We start from the raw sequence: 20,742 nt of genomic DNA, 5'->3' as shown, positions 1-20,742 counted from the left end.
AGCTTTGAGCAATTTTAAATTTCAGATGTATAATTCAGATTTTAGGTTCGAATTTTGGGTATTTTAATTTATTTGAATTCCAACAATTGATATATATTGTATTATTGATTGTATGTGCTATATTGGAGCTAATTGGAGGCATAATTTATTTGGACATGATGCTATAGAATTGTCAGTATATTAATTTTAGAAATTTTAAAGCCTAAATTATGGATTTTTGGAATTTAAGGCTCAATTGTGAAATATTGGAAGAAAAAGAATAGAATTTGATATGAAATGCATTATTTGCAACGTGATCAGATTCTTCGAGAAATCCTTAAGATTTTTCAGTGGTAAATTAGGTGTTCAGTTGAGATACGCATGGACTGTTTTATTATGAAGTCTATATGATATGGAATAACGTTAAGTATTTTGTAATGAGTTGTGGCGTGCCTTATGTGCTTCTGTGAATAACATGATTGCGTTCATGCACTTATTGAGTTGATACTATTAGTGCATAGCATTTCGAGCCTTGACTCCGTTGATTGCTATCATTACTGACCTGTTGAACTGTTGAGTCATCTATGGAGCGAGTGATAGGATTAGATCATTCTTGACATCTCATCGATGGAGCGAGTGATAGGATTAGCACACTCCTGATGACTGCACAAGGACTGACCGGGTCGCTACCGGACCCTCGATGCTACGTGCATGGATGAGCGGCGGCTTGATGTTTCGTTGCTGCATTCCTGGCATAGGTGGCCACTGTTCGTGTTGCTGATGCGTTTCATTTGGACTTCCTTTTGGTATCCGTTATTTCATTGTTATCGATACGCATTGCATTGTATTTTACTTGATTTTATTTCATGTCAGTTATATTTGTCATAATTTTACTGGTTCGTCGTACTGAGGCCTGACCCTTCTTTTATTTTATGTTGTGGTTGTTTTGATGTCATAGCAGATTATCCAAAAGGCTTTGACGCGTCTGGTAAAGCGTCAGGTAACAGTGCTCAGTAGTTGGGTTGTTGATTGAGAGTTCTCAGATATTATATCATTGAGTCATAATTTTGCCAGGGAATGCCATGTGTAGCTAGCTATACTGTTATTGTACGATGTTTTGGATTGATAGTTGTGTGATTGAGCCTTGTCAGCTCTGCATTTGTTAGTACTTGGTTAGTGCGGCTGTAGGTTGGTGAATTTATGTTATGACTTTATTTCGAGTATATAAATGTTGTTTCTATTGTTTGGAAATTTTTGGGATATCCTACTTACGGGGAGGTCATGCCGAAATTTCTATTAGACCAAAAAGAAAATTTTTAATTGATTTCTCTGTTTACATTAACGAATCATGTTTGTTTGGTCATTAAACGTTAATCAGGAGAACAGGCCCCCACAGTATTCAAATATAAAAATCAAGTCTCAAAACTAGTCACAAATATATTGTGTTTTTAAATGGTTGTTTATCAATCTTACAACAAATATTTGACAAAAATGCAAAAAAACATTGAAATGTTTTCACTGAATTTCGATGGTTGAGGGAGCCAATAAACTGCGTTTGGATCATATGGAAGAACTAATACCATGAGATATATTTCACCCCAAGCACCTTGTACAAAACATTCTAATGCAAAGAAGAGATTTGTGCAAGAATATTAAAAAAAAGATAATAATATCCATAAGCAATTTTGGAGACACCGAAAGAATGTTAAATACAAAATAAATTCAAATACTAAGAAAGTGTCAGCTAGATTAGTAGGTAGAGAGAGCTCAAAAGCTACACTAACAATGATTCTTAGGGGGTTTTTTTTCAGGCGTTTGCGAGATCGTGATACATCGCTCCGTGAATTTTCTGGAGCTTTAAGTTCTGTAAAAAGCTGCAAATAATCCAAAGAGAGAGTGTCACTCGTCAATATATATAATCGTCATGATAGAAAACACATAATGGAATAATGGTGCAGTTCATATATAAAATGCAAGATTTGTATGCAGAGATGAGGCACAAAGACTAGGTCGATGATTCGCGTGGTCATGTTTAGGTTCATAGGTGGAAAAAATATTTCAGGTCACAGCCAATGGGGACCTGTGTATTTTTGCTCAGCCCACCAAGTCTGAAACATAAAGATCCATATTGACTGGTAGAATTCTAGAGATGTTCATCTACCAATATAGCCAATCAAATTCGTATCAAATGGCTATTTCACCATCACATCTAGTAGTATTCAAGCATTTAATGAATTTGCAACAGAAAAAGAACAAGAGCTCGAGATGAATTTTGCCTACAACACTAAGTCCACAACCATACAACCTAGTCGAAGATAAAAGAGGGCAAATAAAAAAATGAAGCAAGACTTCGGCTACAACAAACAATCACCAAAGATGGTAAGGATATGCACCTCATCTAGTTTTTGTTGAAGTTCCAGAAGTTCTTGACAAAATGTGAGGCACTCTGCGTGATATAAAACTGCTACGTCTTTAATCAAGGCCTTCCGTCAAATAATACCAATCACTTCATGAAATAGAACCAAAATACAGTTTCAGTCACGAAGCATTTCAAACATAAGCACATAACCAGAATTTTGGTCGAATAACACATTGTCTTATTTGGAACTATCATGAATTAGCCTATATGTATACAAACTCATGATAATCTCCAGCATTTTCTTATTTACAAAAAAAAAAGTTGAATTTTTCACGGTACCAAACCACCTACCACATAGAGATCTATTTTTGAATTAAAGGGCCTAAATTTAATCAGACATTGGTTTATGTTTTTAATCCTTCAATTCCTCGAGAACTCACACAAACTACCAACTCACCATCAGATAAATTAACAGGACCATAAAACGATAATTGAATTTAACATAGCAAAGCACAGATTGTTACTTAGAATACAAACTTTATAATTTGTTTAGGCTGAGAGGCGATCGTCAGCCCCCTACGACCCTGTTGGAAAAAGGGGACAAACGAACTATCCATACCACACCAGCTATCAAAGCCAGGCGAAATCACATATTCATTAAAAAAGGGTAGCTTATATAGGATGGAGATCAAGAATCTTGGGCGCAAGAATACACACACACACGCGCTCACAAAACACAAAAACTGACACTGCATAACAAAGGGAATCATATCATAACCCAAGAGTTCAAGAAGATCACAAACAAAACAAAAACATAGTAGAGATAGGGACAGTATACTCCGACTAGCATCGAAATGGGATGTCGGCTGCAAAGGTGCGTCGTCAAGCGACGATGATGACTGATGAAGGGGGTACTCGCGCACTATAGACGGCGGCGGGAGAGGTGGAAGGGGAGGACGCGGAAGAGAAAATGGTTGTTGGATTTGGAACTCTCGTCCCATTCGGGGCTGCGTCAGTTCTTGGAAACCGGAATTCTCGAAACACAAGTGGTGAAATACTTCGCTGTTAGTGGATGGGGCACAAGCAGCTTTCATTCAAGGACAATCTATTATTGATAACATCCATTTAGCCCAGTAATTGCTCAGGAAATACTCTCGTAAGCGTGGTTAGCTGTGATGCACGTTGAAGGTTGATATCCAAAAAGTCTATGACACGGTGGATTGGGACTTCCTTTTTGAGGTTCTTACATTGTTGAGATTTCTTGCTAAGTTCACGGCTTGGATCATGGAATGCGTCTCCACGATATCTTACTCGATTGCTCTCAATGGCCAATACCATGGACATTTTGATGGTAAGAGAGGACTAAGACAAGGTGACCCCCCTTTATCCATTCTTATTTACTCTCTACCTTGAGGTACTGTCTCGATCTCTTAAACGCATGTCTAGATCTACTTTGTTTGGCTTTCATCCTAAGTGCCGAAACCGGCACATCACGCACCTGGCATATGCGGATGACTTGTTGTTATTATCTCGAGGGGATGCGCAAAGTGTGTCTATGGTTATGAAATATTTGAATGACTTTGGGGATATGGCAGGATTGAGAATGAATTTGTTGAAATCTAGTATATATTTGGCTAGTGTCAACTTGGATGTGCGACAAGATATTCTTCGTATTACAGGATGTCGTCATGGTGAACTTCCATTTCGTTACTTAGGAATTCCCCTGGCTTCGAGAAAGCTCAGATCCTCAGACTATAGTCTCCTTGTAGATGCAGTTGCAGCAAAATTAAACTCATGGCCGCGCCATTCTCTATCATATGCCGGGAAGCTAGAGCTCATCAGATCGTTGGTTCAAGGTGTGGATTGTTATTGGCTTTCTATTCTACCTATCACGATTAATATTTTGGATATTATATATGCTCTTTGCATGAAGTTTGTGTGGCCGAGCAAAAGGCCTCCTATAGCTTGGAAGTTATTGTGCAGACCGATTGAGGATGGTGGTAGGGACTGAAGAACTTACGTGCTTGGAACGAAGCCTTGATATGCAAAACTCTGTGGAAAATACATCTGAAGAAGAACAATCTTTGGATTAAATGGGTGAAGCACATATATAGCTCATTCGAAAATGTGTGGCATTGGGGGTGGCATCGAGAGGAATCATCGCTAATAAAACAGATTATTAGTATCCGGGATGTGTTGATTCGAAAATGTGTTCACAAAGAGGGAAGATGGTCATGGAAACCTCTTATATCAAAGTCCTTCATCCTACCTAAGCACCGGTTTGCGCTTTGGCTCTTTGCACGCGCTAAGTTTCTTACTCGGGATAGATTTGGGTTTGTTCTGGATAATTCGTGTGTGCTGTGTAGTGATGCACAGGAGTCCAACGACCACATTTTCTTCAGGTGCAGGATTTTGAAGAAGATATGGGATGGTGTTCGAGATTGGTTGGGAATGAAGAAAGGTATGGGATCGGCAACGGCTGTACTCAAAGCCTTTAGAGGCGTTTACCGAGGCAACTCAATGATTAACAAGATGAGATGTATGGCACTTGCAGCTACGGTATACAATGTTTGGAACACGAGGAATATGGCGATTTTGAAAACGAAAAGCCGAATATTGATGCTCTATCAAGAAGATCAAAATTTTAATTTATCATTGTATTCCGAGTGCGATATATGTCATAGATGATGTGTAGTATGTATTTTGACGGTTAAAACTATGTCTTTGTTTTAGTCTGGGGATACCCAGCGTAGTTATACTTGTAATATTCGTTTTACCTAATTTAATGGAAGTAATTTCATTAAAAAAATAAAATTGAAATTTAAGTTTAGTTTTTGTAATTTAAATTTGAAAATTCTGAACTAATTTTGTACATAGAAATTTTAGTAAATATTACGAATAAATCAATTAATCAGGTAAAATTAAACCATTTATAACGTAATTATTATATTATTTGATTACAAAAATATTTTAAAAACAATTATTTGAGTATTTTTAAAAAATATAATTTATATTTTTTTGTTTTTCTGTTTCTAATTTTTTTTAAATAGAAATAAAACAATTTTTTAAATATCAAAATTGTTTCAGCTATTTTTAATTTAAAAAATTAAAAAACTGAACTAGAAATAAATAAATTTTTAATTATTACAACCGTTTCTAATATTTTTATCAAAAACATTTGTAAAAATTGGAATTTACAAACTTGTGTATCCAAATTCGATACATGTCTACTTTTTAATTTGATTGAAATATCTGAATTGTCGTAAAAGAGTATATATTATTAAATAGAGATGCTTAATTTTTAGGAAATAAATATTTGATTATTTTATTTTTTTAATGGCAATACTCAAAGTAGGCTTCGGTTGGTCAAATCAGTGTTGCCCCCAGCGGCAGTTACCTCGCCGATCGATCCATTTCTTGTTTCGGTATCATCCTTTAATATTATTTTGCCGGAATGATTTTGTAATTATCCACTGTTTTCTTGATTTCTGAAGATTTTATGGTGCGCAACAGTCGGATCATTTCAAGAAATTAGTTTTTTTTTTTGGAGTGAAGTTTCGTTCAATTGTCGGAAGAGTTTCGGTTTTCTTCGGTTTTAGGGTTAAGAAACTGTGTGCTGTACTGGTTCATCTGAATTTGGATTGAATGGAAATGGAAGAAGTACGCTCCTTCACACCTATTGGAAACGAAACTGATCCAGGATCGTTCAGACAAGGCTGCTCTAAAGGTGTTTGCACCGTATTCCATCTTTATGTATTTTTCTCAATGTTTATTTAACTAATTCGTAGTAATTCCGAGATGCATATTAGTATATGTTGCATCGAACTCTATGCCCAGGGTTTCGGAATCTTTTTCAAGCTACTGTTATGTTTGGACATCAAAATTTTGCATTCTAAGTGATACTCATACTGTCAATTAGGTATAGATGAGATATTCTAGAACCATCTTGATCGCACAATATTTGTTCATTTTGCAGTCGTGCACCAGTTTACTCAGCAAAATCTTCCGGCTTGTAAACCTGTCTTATCACCTCAATGGGTGGGCAAATGACTGTAATCCTTCATTTATATTTATTTATAAACCGTGAGCATTAAAATAACTAAGCTTGTAATTTTCAATAGTTTTGTGTTTTGTTCATGACAGGTTATTTCGATATTTTTTGTGGTTGGAGTAATCTTTATTCCGATCGGGCTCGTTTTTCTCCATGCTTCACAAAGTGTAACGAGTTTTAATGCAATTAATTAACATGTCGACAAAGGAGTTGATTTGATGGCATAATTTTTTTGAAATTAATGGATCTAAAGATTGGTGAACTTTCCATTGTAGGTTGTTGAATTAGTGTACAGATATGATACTGAATGTGTGCCAGAACCATTCAGAAGCAATAAATTGGCATACATCAAGGATAGTTCAATTCCCAAAAACTGCTCCAAGAAGTTGAAGGTCGTGTTTCTGATGCTATGTGATAATACAGTGAGATTTTATGTCACTTGGCAATGATTTCTGTTTCATCATGGTCAATGAACATGGATAGAGATTTTGTAGAGCACGAGCATTGATGAATTTTTTTGGTTTAATAAATGTTTACTTCCATGACGAGTATTCATGCAATAATCAATTTGTCTAACAAATTTCTGCGTTGCTTGGGATGGTTTATAATCTGTTTTGTAGAGCACGAGCATTGATGAATTTTTTTGGTTTAATAGATTTTTACTTCCATGACGAGTATTCATGCAATAATCAATTTGTCTAACAAATTTCTAGCTTGAGATGGTTTATAATCTGTTTGATAAATCTCTAAATTCATGTAGTCTAACTGATCTTGATTACATGATCCATTATTGAGTCATTCACCTTCTTCTAAGACAAGTTACCATTACTTAGCAGATAGACTTTGACTTGAAAACTTATTTTTCGTTCGAAATTATTTCTCCATTTTTCTGATAAAAGACGGCTAATTTGTCTTCAATGCTCATTGGGAAAGCTGTCTTTTGGTATGATGATCTATAAACTTTTATATCACTGAGCGATGATCATTACCGGCCAGAGCTTTCTTTAAGCTGTTTGAAAGCTTTTTTCGAACTTGCATAACACATTGGTTCAAATCTCATAAATTGGTTTCCTTGAATGGTCTTTGTTATTGACAATTTGATTTGTGCCTTCTACCTTGTTCATAGATTCACAAGCATATGAAAGCTCCAATATTCATCTATTACCAGCTGGATAACTACTACCAGAACCATAGACGGTAAAAAATACTATGTATATTTCAATGCGTTTATGAAACACTTGTTTATTTTAGTGCTTCAGTTCTTTCTAATATAAATGCTGCAGTTATGTTTGTTGCTGCATGGTTGTGTGGACTTTTCATCAAATTCTTTTATTACATGTATTTTTTTACTTTATTACATCAAGGTATGTTAAGAGTCGAAACGATCAACAGCTCTTGCATGGACTTAAGTACAAAGATTCAAGATCCTGCGCACCTGAAGATATTGGCCAAGGTCTCCCAATTGTCCCTTGTGGTCTGATAGCTTGGAGTTTGTTTAATGACACGTACACTTTCTTCCGCGGGACAGATGAGTTGAAAGTTAACAGAAAGAAAATTGCGTGGAAGAGTGACCGTGAACATAAATTTGGGAAAGATGTTTATCCTTTCAATTTTCAAAATGGCTCTCTAATTGGTGGTGCAAATCTTGATATAAACATTCCGGTGAGTGATTAACGCACAAAAACATGCATAACCAAAAAGTGACTTATTTTCTTATCTAGGTGCGTTGTGGATGGAGTCAACCTCAATGCAAAATGATCTTTTTTTCTCAGAGTTTTTAGTTTCTTGAGGTCTTCCAATTGCTTTTGCGACTCAACCAAATACCGTTCTAGTAACAAGTATTACCATTTGCATGAGTATGCTTTTGCCTTTTGCATGAGAGAAAGGGAAAAGATGCATAACATGGGCTACATTTCCCTTTTTGTGAATTAACTTCCATTTTAACATTCTCATAATACGCTCAAGTTCATGTTTTTTCTTGGTAAGGTTTCTTCTATTGGTTGATTAACCTTTTTTATTTAAATTTAAAGTTGACCTCTAACTAATTTAATTTTATATTTTCTCCTTGTTGGATTGCATAAATTGCAAAACCAGCTAAGTGATCAAGAGGATCTCATTGTATGGATGCGTACTGCTGCTCTCCCCACTTTTCGGAAGTTGTATGGAAAAATTGAGGAGGATTTAGATGCTGATGATATCATTTTAGTTCAACTTCTGAACAATTACAACACCTACAGTTTCAGCGGGAGCAAAAAGCTTGTACTCTCGACATCAAGTTGGCTGGGCGGCCGTAATAATTTTCTGGGGCTGGCCTACATATCTATTGGCATTTGCTTTGTATTTGTCGCTGTTGTCTTTTTGTTGCTTCATGTCAAATTTCCAAGGTAAATCCTCAAATATGCGAATGGGCATACATGCGCTAATTAATGGAATCTAAATCTGGTTCTTATTCTTTTTCGCCATTGTGCACTTTAAAAAACGATACTTTTAAAAAAGAAATTAGAGTAAGTCTCTTGTGTACTGCAACTACTGTGAGACCCATGTAAAGATTTTTCCTTGCATAACTTAACCTTCTTTTCATTCAATAATGTTGCTTCAATCTGTCCCAAATTTAAAGGGTAGTTGCGTGGATTTGAGAGTCGCGTTTACATATCTGTGATTGCAGGCCATATGGTGATACAACTAATTTATCCTGGAATTGGAGTCCGATATCTACTTGAAGGTCAGTAACATTCTTGGAATTATGTTTTGATTTCTTTTTTAATATGCGAAAAGTACCTCATACTCAAATAATTTGAGTCATATGCCACTGACATGACACTGCATGAAAATATAGTGTGCAACTGATGTATGTTGCTTCACTTGCATGTTAAAAAATTATATTTTGATGCCAAATTTTATGTTAAGACTTAAAAATAGAGGAGAAAACGGCCAACAAATCAAACAGCGGGAACTTTCAATTGAAATCAATGAACTCAAATTAAAAAAAAAAAAAAAAAAGAACCATATAGATATGACATATTTCATTATACGATTATACAAACAGAAAATATATTTAATGATGTAACAAAAAATTAAAATTTCTCTATTTACATATGAGCACCTATCAGACTAGTTAAGCTTCTCACAAATCATCACACAGCTTTTGCATGAATTTCATTCAATCAGCTCTTTTCTGCACGAACCTACACGCTCTTCCAGCCCACTTCTCGAGAAATTGAATCAGGGATTGATTCATAACCATTTTCCTGCATCACCGTTCATGTATCCCACATTTTTCCATCAACTGATTCATCAATCCAATCTGGGATGCTGCCACTTGACATATGCTTTTTTGTAGTGCCGAAGAAAAGGAAAATAATTAAACTGTTAGTGTTTCTTGAGATATATATCTAAACTAAATGGTGGCAAATCTGTTCATCAAGAGGTACGAGGCAAAGGAAAGGATGACTGGTAAGAGGTAGAGCACTTTCTTGCTGGACATGGCCATCTTTTCTGAGCCTTCTTCGACAATCGTCTCAAGTCTCGGGGCATTTGAAACCTTGTGGGGACAAATGAGAGGAGATGGTGCGACCTCAACCCAGTTTTTCATATAGCTCATTTGCTTTCCCATGGTAGTCTATATTTTCTTGTGAAAGAAAGAAGCCTTTTTTCTCTTTCTTTCTTTAAACTCTTATATGTGTAATTTGAAGAATTATTCGTGAAAAATGGGGTATATATAATGTAGATTTTGTGATGTTAGTAGGGAAAATGTTTGGAGAAAATTGCATGGAAGAAACCAATGGCAAAAAATACGTAACAAGGTACGCCCAACTGTCAATTTGTTTGGTTTGAAATGTTCCCAGAACAGTTTCGAGAATCAAAATATTGATCAGCCCTTAAAAAGCGGGATTGAATCAGCACGATTTACTATGATGTGGATGACCGTCTACCTTAAACGCGGCTTTGACTAAACGTGTGATTATGACATGAAGTCAACAATGTTAAAAACGCGCTTTTAAGAGCCAATTTCGCTAAAACTAATGGGTTCTTATAATTCCAATAGTTGTATAACAACATTGACGAGTTAATTATATGATGTAAAAAATTTCTATCGAAACACTAAAATTCGGCTAGGTTTTTAAACTAAGTTAGTGTACTTTTGTTAAATAAATTCAATAGAAGTGAATTATTCATATCATAATACAGGTTTTACAGTGAATACAATCAAATTTATGAAAGCCAATTATTACGTTGTGAATTTCAGTTACAAATACCGATCTTTAATAATTTAGTATGAATTTATAACAGTTACTTTTTAAGAAAATAAACTGAATATGTTAGATCTTTTGATTTTGGTAATGACAAACAATAGTTTTTTGTATTAGATCAAATTATTGTTTGCTCTGTATTACAAGCACTTAATCGCTTCAGTAGAATCCTTTCAACCGGTTTCGCAATACTAAGCTACTCGACCATCTCTTGTGCATTAGTTTGTGGCAAACTACTTAACCGTTCACTGTATCCATGAATATCTATAAACGTTCGAGTCAACACATCTTACAAGGGTTTTACTTACTTTTTTGGAAACGTTTGTAGACTGATCATGCCCAAAAAACATGATGTTAGAAGATCATAAGGCTTTTCACAAAAGTTTACGTGCATATCTAGTTATTTTATGCTTTTCGTTGATGTTTTCTATCACATTTGATAAATGTCAATCTGCTTATTAAATGAAAGATATGATAAACCAAGAAAAGACGTCAACAACGATGTCTTGGTATTAATGCTCATTTAATGAGCTACAGTCGAACGTTGAACAAAAAAATACATAACGTAATATAAAAAAATGTCAAGAAGAGCAAATCAGATAGACGATTCAAGCTTGCATTGTTAAAAAAACTTACGAACATTTATCAATTTGATACTTACTCACTGCTCATCAGCCCTCACTTTAAAGAATACTTATTCAGATCATCAAGGATCTTCAAGGGTTTCTCTCAAATTCGATCGTTTATTGCCAAGATCGTTGAGAAGTTTCTTGACAGTTTGAATCGAATGATCCATCCTCTTATTTCTATATTGGTCGTTAGAATCTGTGTCTCAACCGTCGTAAGAAGTTACGAGGAGTTTCAATTTAGGTTGTTGATAAGTCATAGTGTAACGATCATGGGCTATTAGGCTGAACCAACATGGGCCTCGACCCATACCCAAACACCACTACTGTTTATGGATCGTTAGGATGGTCCAGCATGGGCCTCGGCCCATACCCATGCACCGCCACTCATATAATATCTCACTCTTAGAAAGTGATTTCTTTCGCCTTCCCCAATACTTGAACTCAGGACCTCCAGGCATAAGTACCTAGATTCTTAAAGTGTGGGTACCAGTTGGGTGGTGCACGAGGCCCATGCTGGACCATCCTAACGACCCATGACCAGTAGTGGTGCGTGGGTATGGGCCGAGGTAAATGTTGGTTCAGCCTGATGGCCCATGATCGTTACAAAAAAAGGCGCAACTAATACCAACACTTTAAGAATCTAGGTACTCATGCTTGGAGGTCTTGGGTTCAAGTGTTGGGGAAGGCGAAAGAAACCACTTTTCAGGAGTGAGATATTCTATGAGTGGCGGTGCATGGCCCATGCTGGACCATCCTAACGACCCATGACCAGTAGTGGTGTGTGGATATGGGTCGAGGCCTATGTTGGTTCAGCTTAATAGCTCATGATCGTTACACATAGGGTTGAAGCAGGTTGTTCCAAGTTTTGTAAAACTGAAGCTTTCTAGTGAAATCCTTTCATAAGTAGAAGAAAAGGTAATGTAGGAGGTTGAGTTTCCGAGCATCCATAAAAAGCTCTTGTGTTATTCCTTTACTTCTTTTATTTATCTTATACAAATCGTCTTATTCGAGTATAAATTAATTATAAGATTCATCGGACCATTCTCGCACAATATGTGGTCCAACCGTTTCTTAAGAGTTGAGAAAATCTGGTATTGATATTTAACATCATCAAGACCGATCGCACAATTTGACAGGGTTTAGAAGAACAATTTAAAAGAGTATTCAACACTCTAAACTCTAACTCGATCATAACAAATGATATTAGAGAGACTTTCTCTCGACCTCTGATGTTCATATACTCATATGACATCTTTCAACAAAATTCATATGTTTTCAAAGAAGATTATGATGATTGAAAAATTCGCAATTAGACATACTTATCTACACAAGATTATGACACGTGATATGCCATCATTGATGGTCCAATGAAAATTCTAAAGATAAACACAGTCATTTCCATAACTGAAGGTGTTCCGTAGATGGTGAAAAAGCATTGATCGTAATGGATAGCTGAAGATAAAAAGAAGGCTAACCTAGACAACATAGCCAATGATATCCTTTATAAAACTTGTTCTAATGCTAAAGAGATATGGGAGAAACTGACTCAACTCTGTGAATTCAATTATTAGACTAAGGAGAAAAAACTAACTGTGATTATCTAGAAGTTTGACAATGTCAAAACGAAGCCCGAATAAACTCTCAATGAGTTTGATAAACGGTTTAGCAACATCATTGTTGAATTAACATATCTTGGTAAGCAATCTTCTAATCGATAAATTGCTTTGAAGCTTATGAGAGCACTTCCCTGAGAATGAGAGGTAAACACGGTGGCCAGGTGAGAATCCAATTATCTAAAAAAACTGGATTTGCATGACCTATTTGTTGACCTCAAAACCTATGAGTTCAAGCTCGGGATTTGAACAGAGGAAGAGCCTTCTACTTCCCAATCAACAAAAGGCTCTTGCTGCAACTGTTGCTATTTTTCCGTTCGAAGAGACATCAAGCAAGAAGCTTGCTTAACAAATTAGCAATGAAGCCATATCCATATTTGTCAAAACTTTTGGTATATTTATGCATAAAAATCAATCTAAATTTACTAAATCTTATTATAAAAAGGACCATACAGATTATGGTCAAGCTTGCTTTATCTGTGGCAATAGCAAAATGTAACATGCCCAAGAAGGATGACAATAGACCATTTGAGAGAAGATGGTCGAAAGATGAAAAGAGATCTTTCAATAAAAAAAAGACCAGAAGGTTCTTGTTGCTAAAGAAAACAATAGTAAGTGGGCAAACTTAGAGAGTGAATCTTCTGGAACTGACATTAGCTCAAGCAATAGTGATAATGAACCGGTATAGTGCCTAATGGCTGACTCAAAACTAGAAGAAGATGTTGATAAGGTGTAAACCTTGTCACTGCACTACATAAGATAACTAATGGGTACATAAAGTTTTCGCAAATTTGAGTTATAAAAAATAAACAAAAGCTTGTTTGAAGTAAGGTGGCAAGAATATTACCAAATTCCTATAGGATTCTAAACAGTGTCATCATGATTATCAAATCATCTCATTTAATTGCATTAAAAAAATTGTCGTGATAATTCCGCTCGCAAGTCACGATGTCAAGTTTTAATATGTGATTAATAGAATATCATTCCCACAAAATGTGTATAATAAATAATATATCAAGTACCGTAATTATAATAATCTAGACTTTATTTACAAAATCAATAACAGTGTTGATAAATTAATCTAAGCTAAAATAAAAAGAAATAAATGAGAGGAATGATCTAGAGTTTGGATTTCGTCTACATTTCTACAATGATTACTCCCCTATAATAGTATATTCATGAATTCACCCTATTTAGTAGTTAAGAATGCTTAATTATTTCTATTTCTCTTTCCTAAGTGACAAATAGAGGTACGATTTCAATATTTTTATTTAAAATCTAACGTCAAACAACATATTAACTATAGTTCTTACATGGACTTCGATGGAGTTATACGCTTTCTGAAAATTATAAATATTTTTCCCTACGATCCTAATTCAATATCCTCTCCCGAGTGGTGAATTTCAATTATTAAATCATACAATCTATGACCAGTTGACATGAAGCATTAACAGTAAGAAAAATAATTAAACACAGCGGAATTCAATCATATAAATCACTAAGTCACATTCATCGTTTTCAACCAAACTACTTCATTCCACTAGAATAGAAAATTTGTTCATAATGCAAAACAAATAGAAACAAGGCATGGTTATAGATCTCAACATTAATCTAAAAATTTGAGAAAAATAAAGAATTAATAACGAATCCGAATTGGTGCGCTCGCCCCGGATTATCCGTTCTTCGTCTTCATTCCAAATTCTTCGCTTCGATAATCCTTGTTCTGCGCGTTCTCTCTCTTGATCAGTCTATGTGCTCTAGTGTGTGTTTTGTTTGGTGTTCTTGTTATCTGATGATATCTGGCCTTTAAAAACTTTTATGATAGATTTTTTCGCAGCCCAAACTCTAGTCCAAATCGCGTAAAGACTCTAGGCGTCACAATCGTCGTGCTTCGAGTGCTGTTGTTATTCACGCATAATTATGTTTAAAAAAATAGCATAATTCAATTGGATTCTTATAACAAATTTGTTGATCTCATGTGCGGCAATTTGAGATAATAACCATGAAAACAAAAGAATAAATTGGACACTGAAATTTACGTGGAAAAACCCTAAAAATTATTAGGGTAAAAATAATGGGTAAGATGAAAAGAATTTCACTATAATATTTTTATGACTTATTGTGTTTCTAAAGAGAAAACACACTCTCTTAATACAGGAGAACAAACACCTTACAAATATTATAAAACTAAACACTCAAATGCTATAAACGATAGAAGACTCGAGAATTGGTTGCATTGAAATGTCGAATGATTCCAATATGAACCCTTCGTCTGCAATTTCAGAAAACCAGCTGCCGAACGAAACGTGTTCAAAATGTTCTTTGGCACATCTCTTTCTATGCTTGGCTGCCACATATTTCTGCCGACAAAATAAAATGCAAAACTTGCTCTCATAAAAAAAGTTTTCGCACCTCGTCAAAGAAATCAGATCTTGCGAGTTTTAAATGAAAAATATACAAATTATATATATAATTTTTTCCCAAAATGTAATTCTAAAAAATTTAGTCTGAGTCGATTTCTAAAACTATATGATGCATTCAATTTTTTTAAATTATAATTTTCAAAGCTAACATATTTATACATTATAGACGTTTATATAAAAATGATATATAATAATCTAAATTAACCAATATATCTATTGTTTCTTCCCTCAGTATTTAATTATTTTCAATAAGTATTTATCAACTAATTAAGAAATCTCTCATATATGGTGATGATTTTAACACACATGCATGGATCAAGTCATTAACTTTAATCCGCGGATGATATTGCTTGCTTCGACTAATCAATCATGCTAGTCTTTTTTAATTTGGTCGACATGAATAATTATAACATTTATATTTAAAATATTCTTCTACGTCATAAAATTTTGTGCAGTTTGATAATTAATCATGAAAATTTTATTTATTTATTTATTTATTTTTAGAATCCCACTTTAATATTTTAACAATAACAATAATAATATTGAAAAGCCAACTTTGAAAAATCTGGTCTATTAAGATGGGATAATTTACGAAATTAATGAAAAAATAAATCTTTATAGAAAATAATTAAGATTCATCTACATATGAAAGTAATTATAAGATTGAATAATTAATAATTCACGGGCAAAAACTTGTGTGAGACGGTCTTACGGGTCGTATTTGTGAGACAGATCTCTTATTTGGGTCGTCCATCAAAGAGTATAACTTTTTATGCTAAGAGTATATTGTGAATATGGGTAGAGTTGACTCGTCTTTATAGAAAATAATTAAGATTCATCTACATATGAAAGTAATTATAAGATTGAATAATTAATAATTCACGGGCAAAAACTTGTGTGAGACGGTCTTACGTATCGTATTTGTGAGACGGATCTCTTATTTGGGTCGTCCATCAAAGAGTATAACTTTTTATGCTAAGAGTATATTGTGAATATGGGTAGAGTTGACCCGTCTTACAGATATATAAGATCCGTTAGACGGTCTCACATGAGACCTACTCTAATTCATGATATACAGGATAAAGCAAAATGTTGTCTTAACCTTAATATATCCCAAGACATGGGACAACCTAATACTAACACAGTCCATTAATATTGTCACACCCTCTAAAATAATTAAACCATCCCCTCTTTATATCTTGGGCTGGCCATAAACAACTGAATTTATTTTGGGTCCCGATCTGAATATAGAATATAGAGATGATAAATCAATATATAGTTAACATAATAATTTATAATGTTGATGTTTTGTAGAATTTGAAACAAAATGCTGGATAAAACAAAAAAGAATAATCAACTAATCTCCGTACTAAACCACACATTGTCACGGGCTTGGGAAAGAGGACCCAAGAGAACTTGCTTGGGACATTAATGTAGCGAGATCAAAACGCAATAGGATGGCTCGATGTTACATCTTGTTGAATTCTTTGCACTGAAATAGCTACAAACATGGCCACCTTAATGGACCACAAATCACGAGACGGCGCACCAGCAGCCATGAAGTTCTATACCGGCTGATGCCACCCGGGTCGAACAGTGGAGTCGGGTCGGTAACTCTACCAGGTAAGCTATCAAGAATACGGGAAGAAATATGAGCTAAGACGGCGGACTGGGAAGAAGATTCTTCGTTGACCTTTGAAAGATCTGCCAATAAGAAAAACAACCACGTGAATGGGCGCCGGAGGGGGTCCCCGGCGTGGCCACTCCGATGCTTAAGTCAGCAGGGTACTCAAACAAGAAACCAATGTAGCCAAGTGATGGCTGTGATATTGGTGTGCAATAAATGAGTGTTAAATGTTCATTAATATCTGAATGAAGGAATAAATGCAAAACCTGGTATTTATAGTAGAGGAAATAATGATGACCTCGTTCTCCGTGCTACCTAGCTACTAATTATAGTAGGACGGCTGAGCACACCCTATATTCTGACATGTCAACTCATCGGCACGGTGTCAGAGATGGGACAGTCGCCCACATCCTATTCTGCTAGTATACTCGAGTGCGGTGCTCATATCGAAGTGGCCGGGTAGAATGCCTCCCTGGAGATTTATACAAGAGCCCGGGCCTATGACTGCCCGGAGAGTCGAGCATGGGCTTGCACCTGCCCGGCTCCAGAAGAATCCACCTGCAGACTTACTCGGATTTGGGAATCCATTTGATATTCCGGGTCATCCATGACCCGGGCTCTTACAAGGGTATCATCACACATCCCTTAAATAGTCGGGCTAGAGTCATACTCGCTGTCCCGATCAGTCATGCTTGGATTCCCAAAGAGACAATCGATTTTGTTCTATAAAAGCATCGGGGGCTTCATGTCTCCCAGAAATGAGATGAAATGCCGGAGTCTCGTGTCTCATGGACTTGAGATAAGATGCCGGGGCCTTTTGTCTCTCGGACTTACTGAATAACCAAGGTGCGGAGCCTTGGGCCGGGGAGCAGGTCCCGGGACTTGGAATGGTCGAGGTGCGGAGCCTTGGGCCGGGGAGCAGGTCCCGGGACTTGGAATGGTCGAGGTGCGGAGCCTTGGGCCAGGTTTGAGAACCCTGGGCTTATAAATAACCAAGGCGCGGAGCCTTAGCTTCATGAATGGTCGAGGTGCGGAGCCCCGAGCCAGGGTACGGATCCCTGGACTTAATAGATAACCAGGGTGCGGAGCCCTGGCCTTCATAAATGGTCGAGGTACGGAGCCCCGAGCCAGGGTGTAGTGCCCTGGGCTTATCAATAACCAAGGTGCGGAGCCTTGGGCCGGGGAGCAGGTCCCGGGACTTGGAATGGTCGAGGTGCGGAGCCCCGAGCCAGGTTTGAGAACCCTGGGCTTATAAATAACCAAGGCGCGGAGCCTTAGCTTCATGAATGGTCGAGGTGCGGAGCCCCGAGCCAGGGTACGGATCCCTGGACTTAATAGATAACCAGGGTGCGGAGCCCTGGCCTTCATAAATGGTCGAGGTACGGAGCCCCGAGCCAGGGTGTAGTGCCCTGGGCTTATCAATAACCAAGGTGCGGAGCCTTGGGCCGGGGAGCAGGTCCCGGGACTTGGAATGGTCGAGGTGCGGAGCCCCGAGCCAGGGTACGGATCCCTGGACTTAATAGATAACCAGGGTGCGGAGCCCTGGCCTTCATAAATGGTCGAGGTACGGAGCCCCGAGCCAGGGTGTAGTGCCCTGGGCTTATCAATAACCAAGGTGCGGAGCCTTGGGCCGGGGAGCAGGTCCCGGGACTTGGAATGGTCGAGGTGCGGAGCCCCGAGCCAGGTTTGAGAACCCTGGGCTTATAAATAACCAAGGCGCGGAGCCTTAGCTTCATGAATGGTCGAGGTGCGGAGCCCCGAGCCAGGGTACGGATCCCTGGACTTAATAGATAACCAGGGTGCGGAGCCCTGGCCTTCATAAATGGTCGAGGTACGGAGCCCCGAGCCAGAGTACGGATCCCTGGACTTAATATAATGTGCCGAATGCCGGGGCCTCATACCTCCCGGGCTCTGAATATGAGTGCCGGGGCCTAGTATCTCCCGGACTTTGAATATGAGTGCCGGATGCCGGGGCCTCATACCTCCCGGGCTCTGAATATGAGTGCCGGGGCCTAGTATCTCCCGGACTTAAAAGATTTTGTTTCTCCTGCTATATTAGTTTTATTAAAAACCAAATCACTAACCTGGAAATACTGAATCCGAATTCATTTTCGGTAGAGTGAAATTCTCTAGTTGAGCTAGACTACAGCTGTATGCTACTGAGTACATAGCAAATACTCTTCCACGTCAATCCGGAATAGCTGCTGAGCTTCGAGCTCATATAAAATCCACATATAAGATCTGAATGCCGAGCTGGTCGGACTTCTATGTTTGCCAAGGAGAGTTGGGCTTACTGTGGTGCCGAGCAAGGTCGGACTTGCTTCGAATGGAAACCATATCTACGTCTTGAGCTCAAGTTTCCCACAGACGGCGCCAATGATGCCACCCGGGTCGAACAGTGGAGTCGGGTCGGTAACTCTACCAGGTAAGCTATCAAGAATACGGGAAGAAATATGAGCTAAGACGGCGGACTGGGAAGAAGATTCTTCGTTGACCTTTGAAAGATCTGCCAATAAGAAAAACAACCACGTGAATGGGCGCCGGAGGGGGTCCCCGGCGTGGCCACTCCGATGCTTAAGTCAGCAGGGTACTCAAACAAGAAACCAATGTAGCCAAGTGATGGCTGTGATATTGGTGTGCAATAAATGGGTGTTAAATGTTCATTAATATCTGAATGAAGGAATAAATGCAAAACCTGGTATTTATAGTAGAGGAAATAATGATGACCTCGTTCTCCGTGCTACCTAGCTACTAATTATAGTAGGACGGCTGAGCACACCCTATATTCTGACATGTCAACTCATCGGCACGGTGTCAGAGATGGGACAGTCGCCCACATCCTATTCTGCTAGTATACTCGAGTGCGGTGCTCATATCGAAGTGGCCGGGTAGAATGCCTCCCTGGAGATTTATACAAGAGCCCGGGCCTATGACTGCCCGGAGAGTCGAGCATGGGCTTGCACCTGCCCGGCTCCAGAAGAATCCACCTGCAGACTTACTCGGATTTGGGAATCCATTTGATATTCCGGGTCATCCATGACCCGGGCTCTTACAAGGGTATCATCACACATCCCTTAAATAGTCGGGCTAGAGTCATACTCGCTGTCCCGATCAGTCATGCTTGGATTCCCAAAGAGACAATCGATTTTGTTCTATAAAAGCATCGGGGGCTTCATGTCTCCCAGAAATGAGATGAAATGCCGGAGTCTCGTGTCTCATGGACTTGAGATAAGATGCCGGGGCCTTTTGTCTCTCGGACTTACTGAATAACCAAGGTGCGGAGCCTTGGGCCGGGGAGCAAGTCCCGGGACCTGCTCCCCGGCCCAAGGCTCCGCACCTCGACCATTCCAAGTCCCGGGACCTGCTCCCCGGCCCAAGGCTCCGCACCTTGGTTATTCAGTAAGTCCGAGAGACAAAAGGCCCCGGCATCTTATCTCAAGTCCATGAGACACGAGACTCCGGCATTTCATCTCATTTCTGGGAGACATGAAGCCCCCGATGCTTTTATAGAACAAAATCGATTGTCTCTTTGGGAATCCAAGCATGACTGATCGGGACAGCGAGTATGACTCTAGCCCGACTATTTAAGGGATGTGTGATGATACCCTTGTAAGAGCCCGGGTCATGGATGACCCGGAATATCAAATGGATTCCCAAATCCGAGTAAGTCTGCAGGTGGATTCTTCTGGAGCCGGGCAGGTGCAAGCCCATGCTCGACTCTCCGGGCAGTCATAGGCCCGGGCTCTTGTATAAATCTCCAGGGAGGCATTCTACCCGGCCACTTCGATATGAGCACCGCACTCGAGTATAC

General features: G+C 38.0%; 1 protein-coding gene and 2 long non-coding RNA genes across 7 annotated transcripts; 2 read left to right on the top strand and 1 right to left on the bottom strand.

Moving 5' to 3' along the window:
• Positions 1-1,596: 1,596 nt before the first annotated feature.
• LOC140837730 (uncharacterized) lies at positions 1,597-3,397 on the bottom strand. The gene is made up of 3 exons (XR_012119443.1): positions 3,177-3,397; positions 2,373-2,485; positions 1,597-1,853 (listed from the first exon to the last, which is right to left on the bottom strand). It is a non-coding gene; the product is annotated as an uncharacterized lncRNA (long non-coding RNA).
• Positions 3,398-5,672: 2,275 nt separating this feature from the next.
• On the top strand, positions 5,673-10,127 carry LOC140838682 (putative ALA-interacting subunit 2). 4 transcript variants are annotated; one of them, XM_073205162.1, is made up of 10 exons: positions 5,673-5,763; positions 5,938-6,065; positions 6,315-6,376; positions 6,482-6,556; positions 6,665-6,781; positions 7,516-7,586; positions 7,754-8,051; positions 8,484-8,773; positions 9,055-9,111; positions 9,730-10,127. In XM_073205162.1, exons 2-9 carry the CDS (start codon positions 5,984-5,986, stop codon positions 9,107-9,109), a joined length of 1,050 nt encoding a protein of 349 aa, XP_073061263.1. In that variant the 5' UTR covers positions 5,673-5,763; positions 5,938-5,983; the 3' UTR covers positions 9,110-9,111; positions 9,730-10,127. The 4 variants fall into 4 exon arrangements, with proteins under 4 accessions (XP_073061263.1, XP_073061264.1, XP_073061262.1 ...); XM_073205163.1 differs by having other exon boundaries at positions 5,681-6,065; positions 9,817-10,127; XM_073205161.1 differs by having other exon boundaries at positions 5,682-6,065.
• A 7,893-nt stretch (positions 10,128-18,020) lies between these two features.
• Positions 18,021-19,297, top strand: LOC140837729 (uncharacterized). 2 transcript variants are annotated; one of them, XR_012119442.1, is made up of 4 exons: positions 18,021-18,163; positions 18,246-18,615; positions 18,698-18,889; positions 18,935-19,297. It is a non-coding gene; the product is annotated as an uncharacterized lncRNA (long non-coding RNA). The 2 variants fall into 2 exon arrangements; XR_012119441.1 differs by having other exon boundaries at positions 18,698-19,297.
• Positions 19,298-20,742: the final 1,445 nt, after the last annotated feature.

Source organism: Primulina eburnea, chromosome 8 (assembly GCF_022965805.1).
Source record: "Primulina eburnea isolate SZY01 chromosome 8, ASM2296580v1, whole genome shotgun sequence".
In the NCBI taxonomy this organism is placed as follows: domain Eukaryota; kingdom Viridiplantae; phylum Streptophyta; class Magnoliopsida; order Lamiales; family Gesneriaceae; genus Primulina; species Primulina eburnea.
The sequence above is the reverse complement of the archived record's forward strand: the minus strand, read 5'-3'. Positions and strand labels throughout refer to the sequence as shown.

What these genes read in the sequence shown, in the direction of transcription:
- LOC140838682 (XM_073205162.1), top strand. Translation starts at nt 5,984, where the DNA reads ATGGAAATGGAAGAAGTACGCTCCTTCACACCTATTGGAAACGAAACT. An exon ending in CTGTCTTATCACCTCAATGG is followed by an intron (nt 6,377 to 6,481) that starts GTGGGCAAATGA and finishes TGTTCATGACAG; the next exon opens with GTTATTTCGATATTTTTTGT. An exon ending in ACTGCTCCAAGAAGTTGAAG is followed by an intron (nt 6,782 to 7,515) that starts GTCGTGTTTCTG and finishes CCTTGTTCATAG; the next exon opens with ATTCACAAGCATATGAAAGC.